Source organism: Mytilus galloprovincialis, chromosome 8, assembly GCF_965363235.1.
Source record: "Mytilus galloprovincialis chromosome 8, xbMytGall1.hap1.1, whole genome shotgun sequence".
Taxonomy (NCBI): domain Eukaryota; kingdom Metazoa; phylum Mollusca; class Bivalvia; order Mytilida; family Mytilidae; genus Mytilus; species Mytilus galloprovincialis.
In genome coordinates, this window is record NC_134845.1 from 19782743 (window position 1) to 19801319 (window position 18577).

Consider the following 18577-nt stretch of genomic DNA (forward strand, 5'->3'; position numbering starts at 1 on the left):
AACGGACACTAATTTGTTTAGAGTCGATGTTAGGGGTTAACCTATTTTTTCGACAAGTAACACTCTTCTGACGTGAGATATTGGTACCAATATTGAAATAAATGGGTTTTTATAGCTTCTATTGCATGTATCTGTTAAATCAAAGTACATAATATTATGCTTGAGAAACGTAGCAAGTTATCTGCTACTTTTGATGTGCATTTAGACAATTTAAGCTAAATTAGAAGTCTGTGTAAATGAAGGATATCTCTATATAGTTGCAGTATAGCAACAGTAAAGATGAAGTGATACATACTGTACTTTGCACCTACTTTGAACATTAAGTTTGTACAAGTTGTAATAACAGAAAATCAATGAAATTCTAATTCTGTAATAAATTTTACTATTCAAACAAATGTTGATAACACCAGTGGCGGATCCAAGGGGGGGGGGGGGGGGTCCGGGTGTTGGAACCCCCCTTTTTTTGGCCGATCAATGCATTTGAATGGGAGGATATAGTTGGACCCCTCTTTATTAATCAATCAAGTTGAACAATCAACCAATGAGATTACCAATAAGACAGCTACGTAACAAGTAACGCTGGTGTTGGTCATTGTTTGATTTTCATTGTGACTAGCAATAAAACTGATGGAATTCAACATGCATAACAAAGCAAAAAAACAGAAAGTCTTTATTATCGAGTTGGATAATTATTGCGGTCAAAACTACTAGAAGATCAAGCCTTTTCATGGATTAAAAACGGCGAGAGAAAATTAATCTTGCACTGAAAAACAAAACTTTTTACATGCGGTGAAATCAGTTTGTGTTAAACAAACAACTGTCAGTTCAAAACGAAAAACAATTTTGTTTTGTTTTCAGGAAGTAGGAGTTCTTCATTAATGAACTTAAAAAATATAACTTTAAAGCAATTCCAGTTAAAATCTGATTCCTTGTCAAAGAAACCCTGTTTTCATTGAACACGGAACAATGAAGTTGCTGTAATGCTTTCAATATTACTATAATTCAAGCAAGTTTTGAAAATTAAATAAAAACTTGTCGATTGTATACGGGTTATAATTTTGTCGATAGAAACTTTCTTCAACATCGATCAGCCTTTAAAAATATCACATTTTCGCTTATAAAAACTATGAAAATGTGGAAATTATTTAATTTTTCAATGATATAACTAACAAGAAGGCGTCACAAAGAAGGCGTCACAAAGAGTTGAATCCGTTGCCTTGCTAAGGCAAAATGCATGCTCTGCACAATATTAAACTATTGTAAGAACTATTTAGGTGTTCGCCTGTTTCAAAGATTTGTTTTAACTTTATACAGCATAAAACCATCTTCAATGTTTGTGGCGTTTTTACGAGTACTAATCTCGTCTTTATTTTGTCCTGAAAACTGTACATGTACACACTCTAGCATTAGGTAATATGTAATATATCGATGGTTTATGATTTTTATGCCCCATTTATGGGCATTATGTTTTCTGGTCTGTGCGTCCGTCCGTCTGTTCGTTCGTTCATCCACCCGTTCGTTCGTCCGTTCGTCCGTCTGTCCCGCTCCAGGTTAAAGTACGTTTTTGTTTTTTATGAAGTTGATGTCCAATCAACTTGAAACTTAGTACATATGTTCCCTATGATTTGATCTTTCAAATTTCAATGCCAAATTAGAGATTTCTCCCCATTTTCACGGTCCACTGAACATAGAAAATGATAGTGCGGATGGGCTATCCGTGTACTGGGGAAACATTGTTTTTTTATGTTTTAGGGTAGTATTGGGTATGTTTAAAAGGCTGTTTTCTATGATGCCAATTCGCCACATCAGACACACAAATGTATTGAAGCAGTGAAGAATGCCACCAGTCGAGAAGAACCTGTCTACTATTCCCGAGCATATGGGTTTACTCAAGGTGTTAAGCTCAACCTTTAGTAAATAGTCTAACTTTATCAATATCATTGTAAGCTTTTATATGCATTGGATTTATTTCGAATGATTTATTTGAAGGAAATTATGAAAACATTTATGGTGAATGTGATAAACAATTGACGTGTCTCGTAAGAGAACACGAGAAACAAAAGCTACAATTAAATCGCAAGTTATTATATTCAAATTGTGTTTATCCCAACAAATACATTAAGCTATATATAAGCACTAATTCTGAAAATCATAAACAACATTATTCGGTATGAGGTTACCGTTTGTTGTACTAACGAATGACGTTATGTCTCGTCAGTGATAAACTCTGATTACAAGTCCTTGCCCTCTTTTCAAAGACACTTCTTTTAGGTTTAATATCGAGTTCAAAGCGATGTCTACTGTTCCTGTCATGGCAACAACTTGACCTCTTGATGACCCGACTGGTTCCTTGGTGAAATCTGCTGACACTGCATTTTTATCTTGCCCTACATTCATTATTACTAAATATTTTGGACGTCCTTCAGCTTGTCTTACATATGATAAAAAGTTTTTATTTGTTACTGAAAATTGGATTTCAGCATGCTGGAAAGAAGGAAGCTTCCTGATTTCTGCTACTTTCTTGAAAACCTGAATGTGAGTATTTCTTTTCGAATCTTTCTGCATCTGAAAGAGACAATGACAAAGTTTTTATCGTACCTTCGTTGCTACTCCTTTCAAGATCCCTGGGATGGACTTATTTCTATCTGTTTTCATTTTAGAAAATCCCATCGATTGCGTTTGAACATCATAAATGATCTGTTAATTTCACTTTAACAGAGACTTGTTCTTCTGGCATCATCGTGAATTTTAGAAAAATGATAACAATTCACTTAAAAATTTGGACTTTGGTAGAGAGTTGTTTCTTTGGCAATCATACCACATTTTCGTATTTGTATACTAAGTATATCAGAACCGTAGTTAAATATGGCATAATGTTGCTACCATTGTAATAAAACGTCTAAAAATGCGTCCAAAGGTCTAATATATTTTGGTATGCAATTGCGTTCGTATTTGATCAACTTGTTTTTTTTCTGTCTCGTCAACTAAACGGACGTAAAAAAATATCAACGCATATGTGATACGCACTCTTGGGCACTGAACTAAGTATTACCCATTAATGATATAAAAAGAAACACAGTCGTGTAGGAAAACTCTGCTACAACCATAGATATTATCTTTACAACCATCAATCATATTATCCATTCAATTAATATTGTTTTCTTGCTTTTAATTTAAAATCTTACTTATCATTGCCTTCCATTATTGGAATAAATATTCAAAGAAATGTCGATTGTGTAATCACAAACATTGTTATTTACAAATTAACAATTAATTTATACATAAGGCTAAAGCTGGTATTACCTTTACATTTTTAGAAGAATAATCCGGACTAACTCTGAGCCAAGGGCTACCTTTGGAGAAACCTGCATTTAGGGTGTTGTCCCATTGCATTGGGGATCTTTCAGGATCTCTACTATATTTCCAAAAATCCTGAAATAAGACTTTGTTTTGATAACAACCAATACACAAAATGACAAAAAAAATGTAGAAATCCATAAATATACTAGTAATGGATATTTTAAGGATTCATTTAATTGCCAAGTCATACACCATAATGCGGAATAACAAAATTATGGATACCTTCTATTATGCCTTAAATATACCTTTCCGAAATTTAATCCTGCAGGGTCCTTGGATTCTGCAAAAGTATAATTAACATCGACCATCCCTATTTCATCACCATAGTAACATGTCGGTGTCCCTGGTAACGTTAACAGTAGCATGTTCATCACGTCAATCATGTCGAGGCCCATTCGACTGGCAACCCGGTGGTTGTCATGGTTTCCCATCTGTAAAATGAAAGTAAAATAAAAGATCTAATAATTTCTTTCTTGTCCGCTCGTAAAAATTTCAGATGCATTTAAACGTATGTTGCGACAAAATCCATCTTTGTTATTCCAAATGATTTTGTATTGGTTTTTGTTATCTTGAGTCAAGGAATATGTCAAAAAATAAACTTCAAAGTTGAATTCAACCAGCTATGTTGAACTTTTTCAGAGTTTCAGTACATTTTAATGTTTACTATACTTCATGTTAAAAGTGCCAGGTTTTGATTGCCAGTGGCGGATCCAGAATTTTTCATAAGTGGGGGCTCGCTCAAGTCACGCTTCAGTGATTTCCTATATAAGCAACCAAATTTTTTCCCAAAAAGGGGGGGGGGGCCAGGCCCCCCCCTAAATCCGCCTCTGATTGCTTAATACAAGGTTGATAAATGACTCAGTCCCATGGCAACAACTCTATTATCATTCACGGAGACTCTTGATCAAATGTGCCCATACGGATGGTTGGTATGTACAAGACGCCATAGTTTATCAATTTGAATTTGAAAATAATGATAGACAGTAATAATAGAACATTCAGTATAAAAAATTAAGTAGCAAATATCTGAGACGTAGATAGAGCAGACAGATTATGGAATGCCCATATGACAAATAATTCCATTTAATTACTCTCTATTTAATCATCTTGTTTTAATTACTAAAGTTTACATTGATTCAATAATAACAACATTTTAATGATCATAATTGTTTTGTGTTGTGTGAGGCAATGCAATTAAACTTTTCATTTACTTTCATTTTAAATGACGCGGACCTTACAGAAGACACCTATTGGCTTAATATTTCTTAATTACTTTACATTGCTATAAATAGCATAACCATAATGGATATTGACAGCAAAATTTATTTTATTTTCACAATCTAATAACTACCCAAAACATTTCATCGAACGCGGTTTTGATCTCATGAATATTATTGACGGCTAGCCTCATGAATATTAACGCCGGCTAGATCCACACTAGATCCACAACTAGTAGCAGACTGTTACCCTTCGAAAAGACAATGTCAACATTAGCTTCGCTTCAATTGACAATGTTCCTCGGACATGTCTGAGTAACACTTTGCTCTATTTCACCCTAACAACGTTCGTTGATTGTTTTCTTGTTACAATGGGTATTTCTTCAAAGTGTTGTTGGGTGATGACTTTGTAATTTGGTCTGTAATTCGTCATTTCCGGTTACCCCTTTAAATGCATTATTGCAATTTAATCATTTTGTTCGGGTACAGCATTATGACTAATTTATATTAAATGTAGGAATTCAAAAACAGATAGGAGTTTAAAGATTACAATAAAAAACACACTGACGAATTCGAAGATATGAAATTACCAAATCAATTGCATTGTACACTATTGCTTACCACAAAATTCGGCCAAGCATCTTCGGAAAGATCTTTCATGCCTCGTTCTATTATTTCTTTAAAACATAAACCATTGCATGTTCTTTTCAGACTGGTTATGAGGTCAAAGTTGAATGGTACCGACCCGGCTTGATAATATTGGTCTCGAATAGCCTGTGTTATACCAGTGGACTCGACTGACATAAACCTATTGCAGTAATATTCAATTTAAATGTGTTTTGAACATCATGAAAGTTCATTTGTAGGATCTGCTTTAAAACATAGATTTCTGAAGAAGAGAAGAGTTACGAGGCACAGGTACTTACACATTATTGAAAGGTGTAAAAGTAGAAATTTAGCAAATAACACATTTAGATATTGAACAATCAGATATATTCAAATGTTATAATTAATACTTGGATCAAACTTAATTTTTTTTAAACATAAAAAAAATTATATCAAAAATACAAGTTAATCACATTTGTTAATAAAATGAATTGTCAGCCATTAATCAATCTGCAAATTACCTGGAAATAGTGTCTTTTTCTTTGTACGTCTCAAGCATTTTCCTCCAGTCTTTTATGATTGGATAAAGTTCTGGTAAGTTATTTGTATAGTTGTGGGGTTGCTCATCTGACCACTTGGCAATTTCATTAGAACTGACTTTCTTAAAATATAAGAATCTAATTGAAATTGATAAATTAATCAATTATATATCTAATCTGATTTAACATGCATTTCTGACTTTACAAAACAAAAACAACCCAAACATTATTGTCGTCTGTTAAACAAGGATTTGGTTAGTTGGTCTCTGTATGTCTAAATATAGTTTGAAAATAAGGCATACTTTTGTGAATTTACAAGGTTAAATCAGGATCAGTTTAACTATTAGTTAGTAATGCACCAACTAAAAAACTACAGATACTGACAAGTTAAATGTTTTTGAAAGATAAATGAAAGGTTTATCGAAATTTGTTCATTTTATCTGGACAAAAGACGATAATCAGTCTATTGAAGAAGCGATTCGATAAAAACTTTTCTTATATCAACGAGCGATATTGTCTTATATCAACGAGTTGCATTGTGGGAAATTTCAGACGAGTGTTAGCATTTGAACGAAGAAAGGCAGATTTCTCTTTTCTTAAAATAGGGTGACATTTAACACGACATACGTCTGCTGTATAATTTCCATGAATTATTTTATGTAATAACAAGCAAAGTGTATTTAAACGAGAAAATTGATATCATCATCGATTTATCATTTGTAGATGTACACATTCAATAAATATCACGTAGCAAATTCAGTGGAATGCAATTGAGGTGAATTCAATTTTTTTGCTAAGCCAAAATCACCTTTAAGTCAAAGATACTGCTATAATTCATTATATCAATGCGATGTTTGTCTTATATCAAAGCGATATTTTTTTAATATAAAATTTACGAATGCGATACTTTTCTAATATAACTGCTATAGTTTTCTAATATAAAATGAATACGATGACACAATGCATGTCAAGAAAACCGCAAACATAATTCACAAATTTAGTTCATGGCCGGCTTTATGTTTGAGGATCAATATCACTAAAAGTCGTATCTGTAACAAAATTAACGCTTACATGAACTTATCATTTCGAAAATGTTGCTTGACTCTATTGATAGTTGAAGGTGTTAACAACCTGTTCAGTCTATTGCTTTCAATCACATGGTTTAACCGACTAATTCTATTTGAAGTGATGATGCAATGGCGAAATTTATATGCGGTTGTAAATAGCCTGCCGACCTATTAGATTTATATATAGGTCCATTGGTGGATCCAGGGGGGAAGGGGTGTCCGGAGGTTGGCCGATCAATGCATTTGAATGAGGACATATGGTTGGACACCCCTTATCCTGGGTAAGGAACGCCTTTTGAAAACGGCTGGATCCACCATTGAGGGCACACTGCTATAGCCTATCCACATGGTTAATATCGAAATAGACAAAAAATATCATTACTTATAAGGAAAAAAAAACATTAATTCAAACAATCCAATCCAATACAGCTCCAAATTACAATGAATATTCAAATGGTAAAATAAATATTCCAAACAAATTAAAATGTACAAATGCTGATGTCCCGAACATTGAAGATACCAACTGAGAAGCCTCAAACTACGAATTGAACAACTTCAGATACAACAAAAATCAAAAATCTTGTCAAAAAGAAAATGTGTTTATTATTAACATAGAAAAAAATATTGACAGGGAAAACAGTTCTTTTTGGATATCAAAGACTTTTCCCGTTAATAAATCGATATCTCTATGAACATAATCAGCTCTTTTACATCGTGAGGGTATTCCGATGTATTGTTGCCATACAGATTGGACTTTCGTTTTTTACCAGTAACCGATCGTATAAATACGCGAACATTTCTTAGTGCAAAATAACAATCCGTATCTTTTCTATATTTATAAATTAAGATCGTTCAGTGCTGTTTATTTTAATGACGTAATCGTTCTTGTACCATCATAACTGCCGTTACCGTTAAATCTTTAGAAGTGTGCTAGTTCATATTGTACTTTACAAAAGATCCAGCACCCAAATAACGTTTTTGGAGAACTGGAAAGCAGTTATTTATAAGGGGAAATTTTAAAGATTTATAGATATAAGAAGATGGTGCACGAGTTCGAATGAGACAACTTTTCATCAAAATAACAATTTGTTTCAAGTAAACCATTATAGATCAAAGTAGGGCCCCATACACGGAGCAATGGCTCACAGCGAACACCACGCTATATAGGAACAAAAAAATACTAGTGTTAAACCATTCAAACAGGAAAACCAACGGTCTAATTTGTATAAAAAAGGAGATTCAAAAGTACAGGTCAGATTTTGTCGAATCAATCTGAACGAGGACAGTATGATTCATCTTTGTCACAAGTAAGTTTCATTGTTATCAATAAAGAAAGTCTTCCATGCGTGCGTTGCGAGCATATCAGATATATATTATTTTGGTTCGTTCATTATAAAATTTGCTAAATGTTATATATATATGTGAACAATAATTTTGATACTTACATGTAGCTTTTTGATTACGACATTGTTTATAAAACCCCATCGGTACTTGCATTTTCTAATTTTGAAATTGGTGGATTGAACCTGGTTTTATAGCGCTAAACCTCTCACGTGTATGACAGTCTCATAAAATTCTGTCATATTTACAACAATGCAGGAACAAAACAGACATAATAGGTAAAATTGTCAAAATATGGGTACAGCAGTCAAATATTAATACTAATAAGTACTAATATTGATATAAGAAAAACACCGCTATGATATTTTAAAAGTATAGCATTGATATTAGAAATAATAGCATTTGTATATTTATGTATATAAGAAAAACACAGCACTTCAAATTTTACACGGACATAAACGTTTGCTTCTAACTAACTTCTGAATAGATATTTAGACTCAATTGTTGTTTATATTTGAACAATAAGTTTTAAAGTTAGTATTTTCTTAATTTTTCGTTGCCGAAAACAACATTTTCCGCATGGAATATCTGCATATTTACAGTTGACATTAGACAATATCGCTATGTGATATAAGAAAAGTTTTTATCGATTCGCTTCTTCCATAGACTGATAATGTCAGTTCGATTTATTGTGATTTAGTACTCACCAATACCTTGGTATATCCTTGTAGTACTATTACAACGTGAAATACCAACAAAACCAAAACGCAAATTATGTATCAAATTGAATACTACAAAAGAGGGGCGAAAGATACCAAAGAGACATTCAAACTCAAAGATCGAAAATAAATTGACAATGCCGTCACATACGTTGTATTCATTTTATATATGATTGTTATAGTTATGTCAATGCTGATATTGTTATAATTGTTGTCGTTATCATGTAGCAACATTTTTGTTCTTGGAACAGCACCCATTCGCATTGGTTTGTCTGCTTTCGATTCTATTTATTTCATAAAAGAGGGACGAAAGAGACCAGAGGGACAGTCGAACTCATAAATCGAAAATAAACTGACAACGCCATGGCTAAAAATGAAAAAAAAAAAACAGGTAAACAATAGTACACATGACACAACATAGAAAACTAAAGAATAAGCAACACGAACCCCACCAAAAGCTAGGGGTGAAATCAGGTGCCCCGGAAGGGTGAGCAGGCACCCGTCGTGTTGTTTATGTAATAACAAATCCGGTAAATAGTCTAATTTGGTTGGTCACATTCATTAAAGAGAAGGAGATTGTAGTTACGACGTAGGGAACATATCCGATATCATTTGTGAAACGGTAATTCCATAACAGTCAACCAACCCGTGATGGCGTCCGTAAAATTTACGAAGGGATGATTTCAATTTCATTATTTGGAACTCTTGGTTTAATAGCTTCCATGTGAGCAGCAACCCTCTATCAAGAAAATCATGATAAAAAATGCAAGCGCGAGAAAATCGTATCCATTGGGAGATATCTACCCCGTATGCATGTGCTGCTGTAATTTTGCTGCTTAGAAATGGAAAGTTCACAATTGGAAAGCTGAAATCATCTCTTTTGTCGTAAAGTTTTGTTTCAACCGACTCTCATTGTCAATTTCTAGATGTAAGTCAAGATACAAGGCCGACTTAACTGTATCTGTAGTATCCTTTATCTCTAGTTCGATTGGATAGATTATTTCCTCTTTATCATTTCATAAGATGACATTAGATATATTAGAACAGGCAACATACATATACATCAGAAAGAAAAATATGATCGACGTCACAATATTTGTAGATGTTCCAGGAAGATATCTAGATAACTTTTTATTCAATACTTAAGTAATGTTTTAATTAGTTGAAATTTGTTTGGTACTAAACGGGAGATAATCCTATTTGGACAGTGCTTCATTGATTGTACCTATGGTATTTTGTATGCCCTTTAACAATTAAACCGTATACAATTCTTGGAGTTGAATTTACAAATATTCATGCAAAGATTATAACAAAATTGTGTAGGATTATTGTGTTATAAATTAAAATTGAACCATACTGACCCTGTCTGCAGTTCAATTGATAATTACTGATACAGGAACTTAACAAAGCCGACTTTTCAAAGGTTCTTAGATTGTCTCTCTTTTCACACTCACTTTGTACAGGAGTAGAATGAGGAGTACAGATCGATTTAAGAAAGACAGTTTTCATGCATATTGTTTTTTTTATGAAGTGAAAACTTTTATTAAAGGGGCACTAGCTACGAGATATATAAAAAAATGATATATTATTTTTTTTTTGCTCAATCATTAATAAAATGCAAATAGTGAAATAATAATGCGCTTTTAACAGTGAGTATGGTTCAATTTTGTCAAAATAAGATAAAAAAAACAAAAAACATTGATTATAAATTATTCACTTGCAAGTAAATAATTCGACCTCAATCCGTATTAATGTGAACTTCAATTTAACACCTTAGCCTGAGATGGATAACACCTGAACTGTATGTGTAAAGTTATTTAAAGGAAAAGAATGTTAACATTGAAAGTGAAACAAAAGTAACTCGTTTGATTGACTGATTCGATCCACCAAAAAACATTCTTATACAGGTAAAAACGATGACAAACATCCATACTTCATCTATAATATAAAATTAAATAGACCTATGATAATCCAACAGCACGAGTTTGCTTAATCTATGTATATCTATATTTATGTTTACATCGCTTATATGGTCATCGGATGACTTTAGAGGTCAACTCGATAATTAATTATATGGCATCTAGACTAAATACACACGAAACGAAGATACGTATTCTATATCCGTGCCCTCTTTATTTTTTATTTTATACTTTTTATAGTTTGGATAAATGTTTTACATTGTTATAAATCAAATATGAGAATTTGATTTAAATCGGTAAACATGAATTTGACTGCTAGTTCCCCTTTAATAGTATATTTAATAAACTATTAGTAATATTATATGTGAACTAACTAATATATAAATAAAACTATGTTTTTATAACTACCGGTAAGGCTTCGTCTAAGGATAGATTCTTTGCCTCGAATGCAAATTTGAATGCATCTAATCTGAAACCTGACACTCCTTTATCTAACCAATATGTCATGGCTTTCTGTAAGGGAACGTAAACAATTAAATTAAACAGTAGAGTCTCGTCTTTTTAAGCTATGTTTTGCATTTGAATTGCCGTAACTTCACTAGTTTTAAGGATAAATTCATGGGGTCTTTTATATCTCCTTTGAAGAGAACAATCATATTTACATATTGTTTGCAATGATTAATTAACTCATCATAGATACCAGGATTGAAATTGTATTTGCGCCAGACGCGCGTTTCGTCTATAAAAGAATCAGCAGTGACGCGAATAAAAAAAGTTAAAAAGGCAAAATAAAATATGATGTTGAAGAGCATTGAGGACAAAAAATTCTTCAAATTAAATGAACTTTTAAAGGGAGTCCTCAATGGACAAATGAAATGAATGAACTATCATGATCAGAATAACAATAATTTACCATGTATATTTTTTCACATTTTTTTTGGTTCTTTTTTCAGCAGTTCACAAAAAACAAAAAAACAGGAAGGAATGATAATACTAACATACGACAATTCTTAGACCTATATAATTCCTTATTGATTAATGAATAATTAGAAAATAAAGCTCTTGTGTACACATTGCTTTAGATTGAAAAAAAAAACATGTAAACAATAGATACACTAGACAATTCTTGCACAACAACATATACTCACTTTTAATTCTTTTAAAACCTTGGGATTTCTGTAATTAAGGTCAGGCTGCGTCTCTAAGAAAGCGTGGTAGTAGTACTGGCTGCGTTGGACATCGTATGTCCATGCAGAACCTCCAAATACACTAAGCTGAAACATTTGTTCATTTTTTTTAGTTTTTATATACATTATGTATTCTACTATTAAGGTCACCTCTTTTATTGGAAAACCAGTCTGCTTTAGGCAGCAACCATTTGATTTTCTGGGGGGGGGGGGGGCTATGGTTTTTTTTGGAAAAAAAAGTTTGTTTCCAGTTTTTGGAGAAAAAAATAATTTGTTTTTGATTCTGAGAAAAAAAAATTGTTTGTTTCACCCTCAGCTGCCACTATATGTAATGCTAAAATTGAAAGAAAAAAATTGTTTTCGACTAGTCGCGAAAAAAATAGATTGTTTTTCGCCACAGGCGAAAAAAAAAGTTTGTACAGAAAAAAAACCATAGCCCCCCCCCCCCCCCCCCCCCCCCCGAAAATCAAATGGTTGCTGCCTTAGTAGGTCACGACCCGACGTAGTAATATCTATGCATTTTCAACCCTTATCCAAAGGTCGACTCTCTGATGAGTCCAGTTTTTTTTTTATGACCTTTACATACATGTTGTACGGTACGTCACCAACTACATAAATCAAGAGAAGATTTGGATATTTTGTTAAATTACTGATGCAAACCCTCATTTCCAAATCAATTGTTACTAAAAATACTTAAACACTGTGAAAAGTACTGATGCATATTTACGAAGTTTTTTTTTCAATAACAGATTTTTATTATTTACTCTCCACTCATTTAATCTATGCAGTTGTAACCAAGATCAGCGTGTATTTATTAAAAAATAGTAACAAGTGTCAAAACAAAAGGAGATGTGGAGTATTTGACAATAGAACAAATCAACCAACAGAAGAAACCAAAAAAAGATAAATAGTGGTCTTTATACAAATTTTATATATGACTATGCGGTATTGGCTTTGCCCATTGTTGAAGGCCGTACGGTGACCTATAGTTGTTAATTTCTGTGTCATTTTGGTCTCTCATCGGCAATCATACAATATCTTCTTTTTTATATTAAAAATTGGAACAAAGTTGATGACTTGGCAATCTCTTAACAGTCATGACAAGTCTTTAATGATTGTATGATGTTAATATTCAAGAAAGTATGACTGATAAATCAGAAACATCTCTCGTGTTAGATCTACCTGACGTTACATAGCAGTCCGTTTATACGACAATATCTCCCTTTTAATGGTACTCATCAATCAAACAATTACCCAGTTATTAGGAGGCTCATATTTGCGTGTTTGTGTATTTAATTTTCCATCGCTCCATACATAATAATCTTTATATTCCGTATCCATTTGTCTGGATTTCTGAAACCATTCACTATCATTACTCGTATGATTTGGCACAAAATCTAAAATAACTTTTATATCTGAAATAAAATAGTATATGGTTTGAAAAAATACTATTTAATTCTAAAATCAATCTTTTTAATTTCTATATTTTTATTTTTTTCCACACATCACATTTGTTCGTTACTATTAGTCTTCACGTTCTAATACGAAAGACTGCCAACTATACTTATAAATGTATTTTGTCATCTACGTTGACCTTAAGGTCAATAAATGAGTTCATCAACGTATTTCAATTTTCTTCTTTTTGTTTTGATCACCAACTACTAGTGATTTATATGAAATATTCTATTTAAAAGAAAAGACTGACTTTGGTATTAGAATAATAAAATTGAGAATGGAAATGGGGAATGTGTCAAAGAGACAACAACCCGACCATAGAGCAGACAACAGCAGAAGGTCACCAACAGGTGTTCAATGCAACAAGAAATTCTCGCACCCAGAGGCGTCCTTCAGCTGGCCCCTAAACAAATATATACTTGTTATATATAAGGTCACTTTCACTTTTCTATTCAAGATTTTAATCACTCATTTTTACTCTATTCCAAAAAGAGATTGTTTATTTGTTCTCGTCTTGAATATAAATGAATTATTTGCAACCTGGGAAGAGTATTCTATAATACATTATGTCCCTGTTTTCAAGTGTATGCTATGCTTGAACAAATCAATGGTTATCAATAATGTCTTTAGTACCTTTCTTTTTTGCCTCTTTCATGAGTTCATCAAAATCTTTCGTTGTGCCAAACATTGGGTCTATTTCTACATAGTTCTGGACATCGTAACCATAGTCTCGCATGGGTGACTTGTAGAATGGACTTATCCATATTGCCCCTACACCCAGATATGTTAGGTGGTCTAACATGCTAGTAATCCCTGAAATAATAATAAACAATAAATATAATCATTCGTTGAAACTAATATCCCCGTCAATAATGCTCTTAGTAGAGCTCTTTCGAACAGTTTTAGTGTCAACAATTTGAATCATTTGTACTAAGAATATAAATGACAAGGAGCGTTGGTTTCTAACAACATGTAGATCAACACAATACTGGTTTGATTCAAAATATTGAGAAAAGAAATTTTTGGTTCGCTCTTATAAATTTAAAAAAAAACAATTATACAGACTAAAATCAGAAAGAAATCTTGAGGTGCTTATGTTGGTCCTTTTGGTCTCTGCTGAATAGTTTTCTCATTGACAGTTGATTATTAAACTATATGTCTTTATCGTTATCAAGCCTGTATCTAGTTAGGAATCTCATCATTAATAACCATTCGTTCCATTGATTAATACAGTGGCCTGTATCTAGTTAGGAATCTCATTAATAACCATTCGTTCCATTGATTAGTACAGTGGAACTATTGGGTTTTTCAGGATTTATTGACTTCGTCCTTTTTGAATTTACATTGGAGTTCGTTATTCTTATTTCACATACGAACAAGAACTATTGTGAACGGACCAGGATTTCTTTTGAAATCCCACCATCTACTTAGAATAGAAATTGGTCATCCCTCCTATACTTGGGTATATTGATACTCATTATGTCAATGCCCCAAGAAACTGCAAAATGAATTTTTAACAAAAGTTTTTAAAGTCATGATGAGTTTGAACCTCCACTGCAACCAGAGATTGAGAACCATGAGCCCTAAAATTGACACATGCCTTTGACAAAATTAAAAGAGCATGCCCCTGCCAACGCCCCCTCCCCTTTTTAAAAATAAGTAACCAAACAAAACACATAACGATAATTACATTAACGAAAGGAATATCAATAGCTTTTCTATGACGTCACCTAATCAGATTAGATGTTCATTAAAAACTCAGCGGCAGGTAACAATATTCACGGAATGAATCTTGTTTTTTATAAGTTACTTTGTAAACTTTAAGTTAAAGTACGATCATGATTTTAACAAATCAGTCGGGGTCCCATGGTGTGTAGGCCTAACACTCTAGGGAACCAAGTATGGTATAACGTTGGTATGGATTCAACATATTGCATGACTCCCTTTACATTAAGATTAACAAAATTGCTACAAAGAAGAAAAGAATCGAACTTTTAATGACATTTTACATTTGGCATTTTCGGCGCCGGAAATCGACAACGTTTATCTATATACTGACACAACTTCGGTTGAGGTCGATTCCGGCAATTCTGCTTAAAAAATCACAAGCAGGTAAAATTTATTGATGTCTTCACATATATTTGATATGTTTCAACTATTTTTAGTGGATAATTATTTTCAAAAGATGAATTACTATCGTGTACTTCAGAAACAAGGTAAAAGGAGGACAACGCCCCCATAGTGGGGACATACAAAATAAAGATGACCGTTCTCCATTTCTACTCGATAAAAGTGCCTAATTTTTTCATTACACATACATTTTGTACCAAAGATTAGCATGTGAAAGTTTTAAAAAAATTGAGGCGGAGATTTTTATAGAAACACCTCATAATTTTAGCATATCAATAGACGTAATGGAAAAATAGCCGAAAATGGCGCCTTCTTCAATTTCGAAAAAAATCTATAATTTTACAATTCAGTGACACATATTGTTATATTTAAAGGGGTTTCATACCTAATGATTCAACTTTACATGATATTTGAATGAATGTTTACTTTAAAAACAGAAACTCTTCCAATTTTCAAATCTACCGACCACGCGAGGAAAAACCTAAAAAGATTGAGACCCCTACTTTAAAATGGGAACAAATTTTTGCCCTGGCTTGGACACCTATGTTCTTTACGAATTTTGATGTCAAAAACTCGCGAGAATAGGTTGTAAAAAAATTTAGCAAATCGAAGGATAGGTATTTTTTTGTTCCCATTTTTGATTTAGCCATTTAATCCTACAGTGCAGAAAATCAAAATCCGAAATTCTATGTTCAGATGTAAAAAAATAAGATTTCCTTATATTTCAATGATCAAAAATGAAAATAATATGTAAACTCATATATTTTTCTCATGTAGATATGCTTAAAATCGACAGTATTTATCGTCCGCACTTTGCCGCAAACGAATTTAAAAAAAAATACAAAAGCGCGCCATTTTTCAGTTGACGTCGGCCGACGCAAAATAGTCCAATTTTCGGCGTAGGACTACTGAGCGCCGCCGAATCACATTTTGATCGAAAAGGCACATTCGGTTGTCCTACTGATACGGAAGTATACCTTTAACCAAACTCCAACTCTGAAAAACTCATCATAGATACCAGGATTGAAAGTTTGTATTTACGACAGACGCGCGTTTCGTCTAAAAAAAAAAAAGACTCATAAGTGACGCTCGAATATAAAAAAAAAAATAAAGTGCAAAGTTGAAGAGCATTGAGGACCAACAATTCCTAAATATTTTGCCAAATACGGTGTCAAGGGATGAAAAAAAACTGCAACCATGAAGATGTTTTAAGATAATCATTGAGATTTATTTGATCGTTATTTAACTTATCAAGTACAAATATCCACTGTTTCGACAAAAATATAAGACATGCTTTCGCATTTTGGTTGTGTTTCTGATTTCAAATTTCTACAAGATCAACTTTGGATTGGTCTGGTGGCACTGCTTCTCTTATTCTCCTTTAAATCCATGTGATTCCGATTGTTTTCCCGCCAAATGATGCTGTTACTTGAATGTCGTCAACATACCTTCCTATTTAAGCATACATATTCTGTCGTTCCACGAATCATTTAGAAACATTCAGATTATCGTTGGTTAAAGATTCAAATTACTATATATCAATTTAGTTTATTACCATCTCACCCACGGCCTATACCTTGATAATGGCTGAGTTGCTCTATCTTTGTACTTTTATTTGTTCAGTGATTTGAATATATACCTATAAGCACCGGAGTTTTTGAAAACTAATACAAAATCAATGTACCGAGAATGCTGTAGCTTATTTTAACAGTATCACATGAACAAAAGGGTAAAATACTGAGTACGCATTTTTTCAGTACAGAGCTATAGTAACCGTTTTAAATATCCGACCAATGGTATGTTTACTATCGGCGTGTGTTGACTAGACCGACTTGTTATCATACAACAATTTAAAAGTATTTACAAACTTTGAATCAAAAAGGTAATTTATGTTCTTTTTGAAATCACAAACATTGATCCTATATCAAACTAGGTAAAAACGATCAGCAGAGGAGAAGCTATAGTGTATTTCTATATTATGACCTTTTGTTATATAAAAGTTTTAAAAGGAAAATTGTATAAAATGTGAACATTGAAAATATGAATTGATGAAAAACAAAACCTTCTTTTTCCTTGTTTGTTGTTGTTGATTGTGGATTTTAGGTAAATTCGTCGTTTTAATTATATCACAAATAGAGCATTTTATTTACGTAGATGAAACATCTAGGAAGGAAATATAGTAACAGTGTCAATGCAAATATCTAATACTTTGGTAAAATAAAAACAACTTTGCATACAAATGGGAGATTTATCTAGCTCAGGAAATACCTGTACAAAGTCAGGAATATAGCAATTGTTTTCCCTTGTTCGTGTGATTGATAGCTTTTGATTTTGTCAGTCGGTTATGGACTTTCCCTTTTTGAATTTGGCTTGAATTTCGGTACTTTTGTTATACTACTTTGTTATTCAGTCTTGTTAATCGCAATTCTGACATGAAACCTTCTGTAAGGTAACGATAAAGAAACAATTCAATTTTTCACATACCTTTTAGATCCCCTATGCCATCTCCATTAGAATCTTTGAATGATCTAGGATATATTTGGTATACTATTGTTTTCTTCCACCATTCCAAATCTGACGGATCATATTGCCGTTTTGTCCTCAACTCCTTGTCGGTAAAAATAATAACACAGGATGCAGCAATAGCTGCTGCAATTATCACCAATAAAATAAAGCTACATTTATTTGATGTGCAAAAGATAGATTTTTTTCCAGCAGTCGCTTCACCTTCATGAAATTTCTCGTCCGCGATCGCAACCTCTGTTTTCTCCATAGCTATGTGTGTTTTTACAGTGTGAACTTTAGTTATTTACATACTTTGATTGAAAAAAGATAAGAGATACTAATAAACATCAAAAACGATATCAAGTTTGGGGTTTGTTATAAGTGTTCATACCGTTTATGTCGCGTTACAAAGGTATGCATGATGTATGAGGACTTCGTGGGTCACACAACAATTATCTGCAAATTAAAGTAGAGGTTGCAAAGTAAGAACTGATATATTTATAATGTTGTAAGGGACTTCACTTTAAAATTG

At 32.7% G+C, this 18577-nt stretch overlaps 1 protein-coding gene across 1 annotated transcript; it reads right to left on the reverse strand.

The window, feature by feature from the left end:
- Positions 1-2056: 2056 nt before the first annotated feature.
- Positions 2057-18363, reverse strand: LOC143085275 (salivary alpha-glucosidase-like). The gene is made up of 10 exons (XM_076261533.1): positions 18025-18363; positions 14044-14223; positions 13210-13370; positions 11917-12042; positions 11177-11281; positions 5705-5844; positions 5199-5385; positions 3606-3791; positions 3304-3432; positions 2057-2565 (listed from the first exon to the last, which is right to left on the reverse strand). The coding sequence occupies exons 1-10, from the start codon at positions 18311-18313 to the stop codon at positions 2215-2217; spliced, it is 1854 nt and encodes a 617-aa protein (XP_076117648.1). The 5' UTR covers positions 18314-18363; the 3' UTR covers positions 2057-2214.
- Positions 18364-18577: the final 214 nt, after the last annotated feature.